Raw genomic sequence first — 12,274 nt, 5'->3', positions numbered from 1 at the left:
GTCAGAGAGTGGAGGATGCCATGGGCAGCATGGCTGAGTTGGGCCAAAGGGCCTGTTTCCATGCTGTATAACTTCACTCGCCCCATCATTGAAATGTTCCAACAAGCAGCAGACTCACTTTCAAGGACTCTTCATCTCACGTTCTTGATATTTAATATTATTATTTCTTTCTTTTTGTAGTTGCACTCTGGTTGAATACTTAAGTTGGTGATTATGCTCATCGATTCTATTATGGTTATTATCCCATTATGGATTTATTTAGTATGCCCACAAGAAAATGAACCTCAGGTTTGTATATGGTGACATATATGTACTTTGAACTTTTTAACTCTATGATTCTACTTACCCCCCCCCCCCCCTTACTCCTGGCCTCTTCCCCCTCCCCCTTACTCCAACTTAATTACTAATTACTCGTACGTCTTTGTATCATGGGAAACTTTCCACAGGCTGGGCATCGAACCTGATTCTCTGGTGCTGTGAGGCAGTGACTGCGCCACTCTGTTCCCACGCACAGTCTTCAATAAAGACACCAGCTGCTCATTCCATGATCACTCAGTTAACTAAATAAATTTTAACTCCCTGCCTTCTGATAACAAAACCTGACCTTTACTAATCCAAAATCTAATGAATTAGTTCACCTTACATGTCCACACATCTTTCTTTTTCATTCAAGGAAAGATATAAACAAGGTTGAAAGGCTACAGAGAAAACTTACGAGGATGTTGCCAGGTCTGGAGGACCTGAGTTATAAGGAAAGATTGAACAGGTTAGAACTGTATTCTTCAGATCGTAGAAGACTGAGAGATTTGATGGGGGTATGAGGGTACAAATAGGGTAAATGCAAGCAGGCTGGGTGGGATAACATCCAGAGGTCATGGGTTAAGGGTGAAAGGTGAAATGCTTAAGGGCAATATGACGGGAAACTTCTTTACTTAGAGGGTCGTGAGAGTGTGGAATGAGCTGCCAGCAATGTTTAAGAGAAGTCTGGATAGGTACATGGATGTAGGTGTATGGAGGGCTATGGTCCTAGTGGGAGTAGGCAGTAGGTAGGGATAGCTTTGGTGTTGTCTAGATGGGCTGAAGGGTCTGTTTCTATGCTGTACTTTTCTGTGACTCTACAGTTGTTAAAATGTTAAAATATTCCTTTAGAGCAGAGGTTCCCAGCCTTTTTATGCTAATAAGCCTTACCATTAATCAAGGACTCCATAGACCCCAAGGTTGGGAATGCCTGCTTTAGAGTCCAGAGCACAGAAACAGGCCTTTCGGTCCATCTCATCCATGCTAACTGTGTTACCTAGAGAGCTAGTCCCACTTGCCCGCTTATCCTCTCCTGTCCATGTACTGATCTGGATGGGGTTTAAATGTAGCTAGTAGACCTCCTTAACCACCATTTCTAGCCTCTCAATCCAAATACGCTCCACACTTTGTGTGAAGAAGCTGCCCCTGATGTCCTTTTTAAACCCCTCGTCTCTGACCTTAGACCTCTGCCCTCTTGTTTTTTTAGCATCTCCTCCCTGGGGAAAGAGACTATCTGCTTTCACCATGGCTGCACCTTTCATGATTTTTTATACCTCTGTCAAGTCACCTCTCAATCCCTTACATTCCAGGGAATAAAACCCTGCGCAACCTCTCCTTGTTCAGGCAACATCACCCATCACGGGTACCTTAGAGTATCTCCACACGGAAAGCAGCGTCCATCATCGCAGACCCCCAGCGTCCATCACCGCGGACCCCCAGCGTCCATCACCGCGGACCCCCAGCGTCCATCACCGCGGACCCCCAGCGTCCATCATCGCGGACCCCCAGCGTCCAGGCCAGGCTCCCTTCTCACTAACATCCCCACTATTGAGTATCTCCACATGGAAAGCAGCGTCCATCATCGCAGACCCCCAGCAAACATCATCGCGGACCCCCAGCATCCAGGCCAGGCTCTCTTCTCACTAACATCCCCACTATTGACTATATCCACACGGAAAGCAGCGTTCATCATCGCAGACCCCCAGCAAACATCATCGCGGACCCCCAGCATCCAGGCCAGGCTCTCTTCTCACTGCTGGCACCAGGAGCCTCAGGGCCCACACCACCAGGTTCAGGAACAGTTCTTACCCCCTCAACCATCAGGAAGGAGGTACAGGAGCCTCAGGGCCCACACCACCAGGTTCAGGAACAGTTCTTAACCATCAGGAAGGAGGTACAGGAGCCTCAGGGCCCACACAACCAGGTTCAGGAACAGTTCTTACCCCTCAACCATCAGGAAGGAGGTACAGGAGCCTCAGGGCTCACACCACCAGGTTCAGGAACAGTTCTTACCCCCTCAACCATCAGGAAGGAGGTACAGGAGCCTCAGGGCCCACACCACCATGTTCAGGAACAGTTCTTACCCCCTCAACCATCAGGAAGGAGGTACAGGAGCCTCAGGGCCCACACCACCAGGTTCAGGAACAGTTCTTACCCCTCAACCATCAGGAAGGAGGTACAGGAGCCTCAGGGCTCACACCACCAGGTTCAGGAACAGTTCTTACCCCCTCAACCATCAGGAAGGAGGTACAGGAGCCTCAGGGCCCACACCACCATGTTCAGGAACAGTTCTTACCCCCTCAACCATCAGGAAGGAGGTACAGGAGCCTCAGGGCCCACACCACCAGGTTCAGGAACAGTTCTTACCCCTCAACCATCAGGAAGGAGGTACAGGAGCCTCAGGGCCCACACCACCAGGTTCATGAACAGTTCTTACCCCCTCGACCATCAGGAAGGAGGTACAGGAGCCTCAGGGCCCACACCACCAGGTTCAGGAACAGTTCTTACCCCTCAACCATCAGGAAGGAGGTACAGGAGCCTCAGGGCCCACACCACCAGGTTCAGGAACAGTTCTTACCCCTCAACCATCAGGAAGGAGGTACAGGAGCCTCAGGGCCCACACCACCAGGTTCATGAACAGTTCTTACCCCCTCGACCATCAGGAAGGAGATACAGGAGCCTCAGGGCCCACACCACCAGGTTCATGAACAGTTCTTACCCTTCAACCATCAGGAAGGAGGTACAGGAGCCTCAGGGCCCACACCACCAGGTTCATGAACAGTTCTTACCCCTCAAACATCAGGCTCTTCACTTCATAACCTCACTCACCCCAACAATGAACTGTTCCCAAAATCTATGGACTCACATCTCATGTTCTCAATATTTATTGCTTAACTTATTTATATTATTTTGTTTGATTTATTTTGTTTCCTTGCATTTACTGTGAATGCCCACAAGAAAATGAATGTCAGTGTTGTATAAATTTACTTTGAACATCCTGATAAATCTTTTCTGCAGTCGTTCTAGTCTAAAAAACATCTTCCTATAGCAGGGTGACCAAAACTGCAAACCGTACTCCAAAACCAGCCTCTCCAACACCTTGTACAACTGTAACGTAACTTCCCAACCCTATACGCAGACCCCCGACGAAGGCCAGTGTTGTAAATGCCCCCTTCAGCACCCTGTTGACATGAGATTTTCCTTTCAGCAAACTATTCACTGATACCCCTTACACAACTTGAACACAAAAGTTTAAAGCTGTTGTCCAACTTGAGATAATATTTAGGAGGCAGAAATCGTACTGTATAACTCTATCTTTGTTAGATACCGCCCCCAACAACCACACTTCCACAGGCTATTCTTAAAATTCAAATGCCCTCTCCAATGCATGTGACATATTTAAATAATACATTTGAACAGTTGTGTTTTAATTAACACCACATGTCACCGTCAACCCTAATGAATTGTTACTGATGCACCACAGACAGACTGCTATCCGGCTGCATCACAGCTTGGTAACGCTCTTCCCGCGACTGCAAGAAACTGCAGAGTTGTGGGCACGCTCAGCTGGGAAGTTGTGCTGCAGTTGCACATCACAAAAACCAGCCTCCCCTCCACTCGGTCTACACTTCCCAAAGCGCTGGCATAGTCAGAAGCCGCACCCACCCGACATTCTCTCTTCTTCCCTTCCCATTGATCAGCAGATGCAAAAGCCACCAGGCAGCTCAAAGACAGCTTCTATTGAACGATTCCTTATTACAGTAAGATAGGTTCTTGACCTCACAATCTACCTTACACCATGAGACCATAAGCAGAATTAGGCCATTTCGTCACGGCTGATTTAATATCTCTCTCCGTAACTTTTGACACCCGATTAATCAATAAACTATCAACCTCCCCTTAGTATATACTCAATGGCTTGGCAATAAATTCCACAGATTCACCACCCTCTGGCTAAAGCAATTCCTCCTCATCTCTGTTCTAAATGGATGTCCCTCTACTCTGAGGCAGTACCCCCTGGTCCTAGACTCCCCCCTCCATAGGACACATCCACTCTATCTAGCATACGCCCAACACATCACAGTCTCCCTGGGTCCACGTCGAGGGCTGAGTTACCTCGGCTCCTGCGCGCCTCAAACAACAAATTTCACCACATATGCCAGTGATCCTAAACCTGATTCTGATTTCTGGGCTGGCCCAGGTTGTGGGGTTCTGCCCCGGTTAATTTGGCTCCGGTCATCTTTGCGGGCTTTCCCTGTCCCGGGTGGGTCCGAGCCCGGCTTTCCCAGCTCCGGATACGGGACGATCTCCAACCCAGCCCTCCCCACCAACACACGGCGAGGCCACCACTTACTTCCTTCTTAATCTCGGCCATCTCGTCCTCGCTGAGCGAGGCCGGATCCATCGGGCCGGTCCACCCGTTTGGGACGGGGTCCGAAGCCGGCCCCCGCTCCGCCGCTCCGGGATCGCCCTGGTGCCCGCGGCGAGCCGCCGTGCTCCGGCCGGTCCCAGCCGCTTCCTCCCTGCGCTCTGATTTAGGGCTGTCCCCGGCACTGACGCGGGGTGAACCTCCCTCAATCACACGCCCACCTCCGGCTGGGAACCCCGGCGCTCAGGCTCGGGAGCCGAGGCGCGACGAGCACACACAACCACCTTCAGCGGTCCCCCTGACGCCTGATTGGCTTCAAAGTTTCTGAGAGATCTTTACAACACGGAAGTTGTTCCTTCGGCCTACCCCGAGTTAGTTTAATTTCCAGTACACACGCGTAAAGGAGATCGAAATTATTGTTCCTCTGGATCCGATGCAGCACAAAAACACAATCAGATAAATAACGCAATAATAATTTTAAAAATACATAAATATAAATGCACAAGTTAGCTTATATACATAGATTGATTATATGTCCATAAAGTGACGCTAGTATATAAGGTGACTCTGACAGGAAATGCTGAAGTAGTGGTGGTTCCAAACCGGAATCAGAATCAGGTTTAAAATCCCTGACATATGTTGTGAAATTTGTTGTTTTGCGGCTGCAGTACAGTGCAATACACAAAAAACTATAAACTATAAATTACAATATGAATATATTTTTTAAAAAGTAATGCAAAAAGAGAGAGCAAAGTCGTGACAGGTTCATTGCCCGCTCAGAAATCTGATGGTGGAAGGGAAGAAGCTGTTCCTGAATCATTGAGTGTGGGTCTTCAGGCTCCTGTACCTCCTTCCTGGATGGTAGCAATGAGAAGAGGGCATGTCCTGAGTGATGGGGGTCCTTACTGATGGATACCACCTTCACCTTTTGAAGACTTTGTCCTTCAGAATCAGGAGGAACTCAGCAGGTCAGGCAGTTCCCCTATGGAGGGAAATAGTCAACGTATAGGGCCAAGACCCTTCAACGGGTCTGGAAAGGGAACCTACCAGTAACCCAGCCCCCCCCCCCCACCCCCTGCTCTTTCCTCTTCCTTTCCAGTCCCGATGAAGGGTCTCAGCCCAAAATGTTGACTATTTAGTCTCACCTGGCCGTCTATACCCCTCCCGAGACCTACAGAGTTCCTCCAGCATTTTGTGTGTGCTACTCTGCAGAATCTCTTGTGTTTATGACTTCAGAATTAGGTTTGTTATCACTGGCGTACGGGACACATGGTGAAGTTTGTTGTTCTGTGGCAGCAGTGCAGTGCAAGGCATAAAAATTATTAGGAGTCACAAAGCAAGGCTGCAGGACCAGACGGCTTCCCAGGGCTGGTACTCAGGATGTGCGCAGCACCACTGGCAGGTGTGTTTACAGACAGTTTTAATCTCTCCCTCTCCCAGTGTAGAGTGCCCTCCTGCTCCAAATTATCCACCATTGTCCCTGCACACAGAAAGACCAAGGTAACAAGCCTGAACAACTGGCGTCCTGTCGCACTCACCTCAATAATAAGCAAATGCTTTGAGAGGCTGGTCAAGGACTACACCTGCAGCTCGCTACCACCCACACTGGACCCCCTACAATTCACCTACCGACACAACCGATCAACAGATGACACAACAGCTCTACACACCATCCTTACACATCTGGAGAAGAGGGATGCTTATGTGAGAATGCTGTTCTTGGACCACAGTTCAGCATTCAACACCATAATTCCATCCAGGCTCGACAAGAAGCTCAGAGACCTCTGCCTTCACCCTGCCTTGTGCAGCTGGATCCTGGACTTCCTGTCAGATTGCCAGCAGGTGGTAAGAGTGGGCTCCCTCGCCTCCACCCCTCTGACTCTCAATACAGGAGCCCCTCAGGGCTGTGTACTAAATCGCTTCCTTTACTCTCTATATACCATGACTGTATCACCACCCTCAGCTCCAATCTGCTAATTAAATTTGCCAACGACACTACATTGATTGGCCTAATCTCAAACAATAAGGAAGAAGTCATATCCCTGACTCAGTGGTGTCAAGAAAACAATCTCTCCCTCAATGTCGCAAAAACAAAGGAGCTGGTTGTGGATTACAGGAGGAATGGAGACAGGCTAACCCCTATTGACATTAATGGATCTGGGGTTGAGAGGGTGAACAGCTTTAAGTTCCTCTGTATCCACATCACAGAGGATCTCACGTGGTCTATACACACCAGCTGTGTGGTGAAAAAGGCACAACAGCGCCTCTTTCACCTCAGACAGTTGAGAAAGTTTGGTATGGGCCTCCAAATCCTAAGAACTTTCTACAGGGGCATAATAAAGAGCATTCTCCTGCAAAGACATTCCTTCCTACAAAGCGAAACCCAATAGCATGAATGGCAACGATGCTTCACTGCCAGATGAACACAACACCTTCTATGCACGCTTCGAAAGGGAGAACACAACTACAGCTGTGAAGATCCCTGCTGCACCCGATGACCCTGTGATCTCTGTCTCAGACGCCGATGTTAGGCGGAAGGTCCCGATGGAGTACCTGGTAAGGCTCTGAAAATCTGTTCCAACCAACTAGCAGGAGTATTCAAGGACATATTCAACCTCTCACTGCTATGGGCAGAAGTTCCCACTTGCTTCAAAAAAGCAACATTTATACCAGTACCAAAGAAGAATAATGTGGGCTGCCTTAACAACTATCACCCTATACCACTCACATCGACAGTGATGAAATGCTTTGAGTGGTTGGTTATGACTAGACTGAACTCTTGCCTCAGCAAGGACCTGGACCCATTCCAATTTGCCTGTTGCCACAGTAGGTCAATGGCAGATGCAATCTCAATGGCTCTCCACACAGCTTTAGACCACCTAGACAACACAAACACCTATGTCAGGATGCTGTTCATCGACTATAGCTCAGCATTTAATACCATCATTCCCACAATCCTGATTGAGAAGTTGCAGAACATGGGCCTCTGTACCGCCCTCTGCAATTGGATCCTCGACTTCCTAACTGGAAGATCACAATCTGTGCAGATTGGTGATAAAATATCCTCCTCGCTGACGATGAACACTGGTGCACCTCAGGGGTGTGTGCTTAGCCCACTGATCTACTCTCTATACTGTATACACATGACTGAGTGGCTAGGCATAGCTCAAACACCATCTACAGAATTGCTGACAATACAACCATTGTTGGTAGAATCTCAGGTGGTGATGAGAGGGCGTACAGGAGTGAGATATGCCAGCTAGTGGAGTGGTGCGATAGCAACAACCTGGCACTCAGTGTTAGTAAGATAAAAGAGCTGATTGTGGGCTTCAGGAAGGGTAAGATGAAGGAACACACACCAATCCTCATAGAGGGATCAGAAGTGGAGAGAGTGAGCAGTTTAAACTTCCAGGGCATCAAGATCTCTGAGGATCTAACCTGGTGCCAACATATCAATGTAGTCATAAAGAAGGCAAGAAAGTGGCTATACTTTATTAGGAGTTTGAAGAGATTTGGCATGTCAATAAATACACTCAAAAACTTCTTCAGTTGTACCGTGGAGAGCATTCTGACAGGCTGCATAATTGTCTGGTATGGAGGGGCTACTGCACTGGACCAAAAGAAGCTGCAGAAAGTTGTAATTCTAGTCAGCTCCATCTTGGGCACTAGCCTACAAAGTACCCAGGACATCTTTAGGGAGCGGTGTCTCAGAAAGGCAGTGTCCATTATTAAGGACCTCCAGCACCCAGGGCATGCCCTTTACTCACTGAGACCATCAGATAGGAGATACAGAAGCCTGAAGGCACACACTCAGCGATTCAGGAACAGCTTCTTCCCCTCTGCATCCGATTCCTAAATGGACATTGAACCGTTGGACACTACCTCACTTTTTTTAATATACAGTCTTTCTATTTTTGCACATTTAAAAAAAATCTATTTAATATACATAATTGATTTGCTTATTTATTTATTATGTTTTATTTTATTTATTATTATTTTTTCTGTCTCTGCTAGATTATGTTTTGCATTGAACTTCTGTTGGTAAGTCACCATGCCGGTGATAATAAACCTGATTCTGATTCTGATCCTGACTGGCTGCATCACTGCCTGGTCTGGGAACGGTACCTCCCCAATCGCAGGACTCTGCAGAGAGTGGAGTGGACAGCCCAATGCATCTGTAGATGTGAACTTCCCACTATTCAGGACGTTTACAAAGACAGGAGTGTAAAAAGGGCCCGAAGGATCATTAGAGACCCGAGTCACTCCAATCACAATCTATCCTGGTTGCCACCATCAGTACCGCAGCATCAGGCCATCAGACTGATGAACTCACGCTGATTTGAATGAATTCCTATGTTTCATTGACTGCTCTATTTATCATAAATTACTATGATTGTGCATTGCACGTTTAGATGGAGAGGTAATGAAAATATTTTTACTCCTCATTTCATGTGAAGGATGTAAGAAATAAATTCAATTCAATTCATAAATAAATAGTGTAAAAGAGGACACATGGACGATAGAGAAGTGGGGGGCTATGCAGAAGGGAAGGGTTAGATTGATTTTGAGAAGGCTAGAGGGTCGGCACAACATATTGGGCCGAAGGGCCTTTACCGTGCTGTACTCTAAGTAACTAAAATGTCTCCATGAACCATTCAGAAATCTGATGGCAGGGGAGAAGCTGCTATTCCTGAAATCCTGAATGTGTGTCTGCTACCTCCTCCCTACTGGTTGTAATGAGAAGAGAGCATGTCCTGGAGGGTCCTTAACGATGGATGCCGCCTTCTTGAGGTGTTGCCGTTGAAGATGTCCTCGATGGTGGGGAGGCAAGTGCCCATGATGGATGAGGCTGAGTTTACATCCCTCCACAGCCTCGTCATCCTGTGCATTGGAGTGTCCATACCAGTCAGGAAGCTAGTCTCATTTGCCATATTTGGCCCATATCCCCTTAAACCAGGGTGTCCCAACCTTTTTATGCCATGAAGTCTTACCTAGGGGTAAGACCTAGGGGTCCTAGGGGGTCTATTGACCCCAGGATGGAAATCCCTGCTCTAAACTCCTATCCACGTACCTGTCTGAGCAAAACTCACAAAGTGCTGGAGGAGCTCAGCATCTATAGAAACAAGATCCTGAAATGTTGACTGCTTACTCTTTTCCACAGCTGCTGCCTGTCTGCTGAGTTCCTCCAGCATTGTGTGTGTGTTGCTTGGATTTCCAGCACCGGCAGGTTTTCTTGTCTATGTACCCGTCCAAGTACCTTTTGAATATTGTTTATTACGAGTTTGAGGAGACTTTGTCACCAAAGACTCTCACAAATTTCTGCAGATGTACCATGGAGAGCATTCTAACTGGGTATATCACTATCTGGTACGGTGAGACCACAGCACAGGACTGGAAAAAACCGCAGAGGGTTGCAAACCCAGCCAGCTCCATCATGGGCACTAATCTCCCCAGCATCAAGGACACCTTCAAAAGGAGGTGCCTCAAAAAGGTAGGATCCATCATTAAGGACCTCGTCATTCAGGACATGCCCTTTTCTCATTGCTACCATCAAGGTGCAGGTACAGGAGTCTGAAGACACATAATCAGCATTCAGGAACAGCTTCTTCCCCACCACTAGCAGATTTCTGAATGGACAGTGAAGCCATAAACACTGCTCACTACCCTTTTGCTCTCTTTTTGTACTCTTAAGTGTTGGCGCGTGGCATCGGTCTAGTAACCTGAAGGTCACTGGTTCAAGCCTCAGCTGAGGCAGTGTGTTGTGTCCTTGAGCAAGGCACTTAACCACACATTGCTCTGCGATGACACCGGTGCCAAGCTGCTTGGGTCCTAGTGCCCTTCCCTTGGACAACATCGGTGGCATGGAGAGGGGAAGGCCTGCAGCTTGGGACTGCCGGTCTCCCATACAACCCTGCCCAGGCATGCGCCCTGGAAACTTTCCAAGGTGCAAATCCATAGTCTCACGAGACTAACGGATGCCTATTACCATTACTTAATTTGAATATATACATCTGTATACAGAGTATTTTATAGATTTTTTATTATGTATGACTGCTACAAAACAACAAATTTTAAAACATATGTCAGTGATATTAAACCAGATCCTGATTCTGTCTTTAACAACAAACCAGAGAAAATCTGTGGATGCTAGAAATCCGAGCAACACACACGCACTGCTGGAGGAACTCAACAGGCCAGGGATTAGGCAGAATAACAGTTAGCATGGACTAGATGGGCTGAAGGTACTATTTCTGTACTGTGATGCTCTATGACTGTGATGCAAGTCCCTTTTAAACTTTTCCCCCTTTGACCTAAACCTGTGCCTGCTTGTTTCTGGTTCCCTTTAGGTCTGAGGAGAGGAGGCGCCAGAGGCGGTGTTGCCTGGTGGTCGCCCTTGCTGGAATGGGGCATGGATCCCTCCCATCAGTGCTGCCCTCCAGTGTTCGCTCAGTGGAAGAGCAGCCAGATTGTGTTTGTCTGTGGCTGCTCTGGCCCATGATGACTGGACTGCCATGGTCTTGTCCTTGCTGACAACGTCCATGCACCATCAATCGACAGGACATGACACTCAGGCATTTGGGCTAGATTATTATTCTTTTATGTGACTGTATGTTTACCGCTGTCGTAATTATACGTGTGAAATGTGCCTCGCACTGTGTGTGACTGTTGGCACTGTCATTCACACTTTGACCCCGGAAGAAAACTGTTTTGTTTGATTGTATTCATGGGTATCCATGTGTGGTTGAATGATAACTAAACTTGAACTAGAACTTTCCCCTGTGGAAAAAGACGAAGATGTCAATGTGCACTTACCCTATCTGGAACCCTCGCATTGTGACAGAACCATCAAGATTTCCAGTTGAAGATCTGCATCACATTTTGGAAAAGCAGTAGCCTCTCTGCAAGTTTGAGTGGTCCTGTCTGTCCTTCAGCCCAAATATCTATCCATCTATTTATTTATTTATTTATTTATTTATTTAAAGATACAGTGCGGAACTGCACCGCCCAGCAACCCGCCTGTTTAATCCTGGTATAATCACAGGGTAATTTACAACAACCAGCTAACCTATAACTGGTAAGTCTTTGGACTGTGCAAGGAAACCAGAGTACCCGGCGGAAACTCACGCACACATGGGAAGGAACGTAAAAGCTTACAGAGGTGTCAGAGTTGGACTCTGAACTCTGGAACACCCCAAGCTGTAATAGTGTTGCGCTAACCGCTACACTATCGTGGAGCCCCGATATCCCATACTTGTATTCCCAAACCACTCCTGTCTATATCTCACCCATTGTGTCTGCCTTCCATTCCTTTCTCAAACATGTCGTCCAGTTATAGGTGCTGAGGTCAAGAAGGTTGAGAACTTCAATTTCTTAGGAGTGAACATCACCAAAAGCCTGTCCTGGTCCAACAACACAGTCAAGGAAGCATCTCTACTTCTTCATTTGGCATATCCCCTCAGACCCTCACCAGTTTATATCAATGTCCAATAGGAATTGTCACAGCTTGGTTTGGCAACTACTCTGCACGTGACCATGGGAAACCGCAGAGAGTCGTGGACACAGCTCAGCACGTCACAGGAACCAGCCTCCCCTCCGTGGGCTCTGTCT

The 12,274-nt window shown here is 47.6% G+C and overlaps 1 protein-coding gene across 3 annotated transcripts in view; it reads right to left on the bottom strand.

The window, feature by feature from the left end:
* bcl10 (BCL10 immune signaling adaptor) overlaps positions 1–5,000 on the bottom strand; it is a 44,798-nt gene extending 39,798 nt beyond the window's left edge. The window contains exon 1 of one of the 3 annotated variants that reach the window (XM_059983716.1): positions 4,652–5,000. Coding sequence is in view for 1 of the 3 variants with exons in the window: in XM_059983715.1 (XP_059839698.1) it covers positions 4,652–4,702 (51 nt within the window). In the remaining 2 variants the exon portion in view is untranslated. The remainder of the gene's footprint in view (positions 1–4,651) is intronic. The other 2 variants (XM_059983714.1, XM_059983715.1) reach the window with 2 other exon arrangements.
* Positions 5,001–12,274: the final 7,274 nt, after the last annotated feature.

This window comes from Hypanus sabinus, chromosome 11, assembly GCF_030144855.1.
Source record: "Hypanus sabinus isolate sHypSab1 chromosome 11, sHypSab1.hap1, whole genome shotgun sequence".
Taxonomy (NCBI): Eukaryota; Metazoa; Chordata; class Chondrichthyes; order Myliobatiformes; family Dasyatidae; genus Hypanus; species Hypanus sabinus.
Note: the sequence above shows the minus strand (reverse complement) of the source record. Positions and strands in the feature narration are given on the sequence as shown.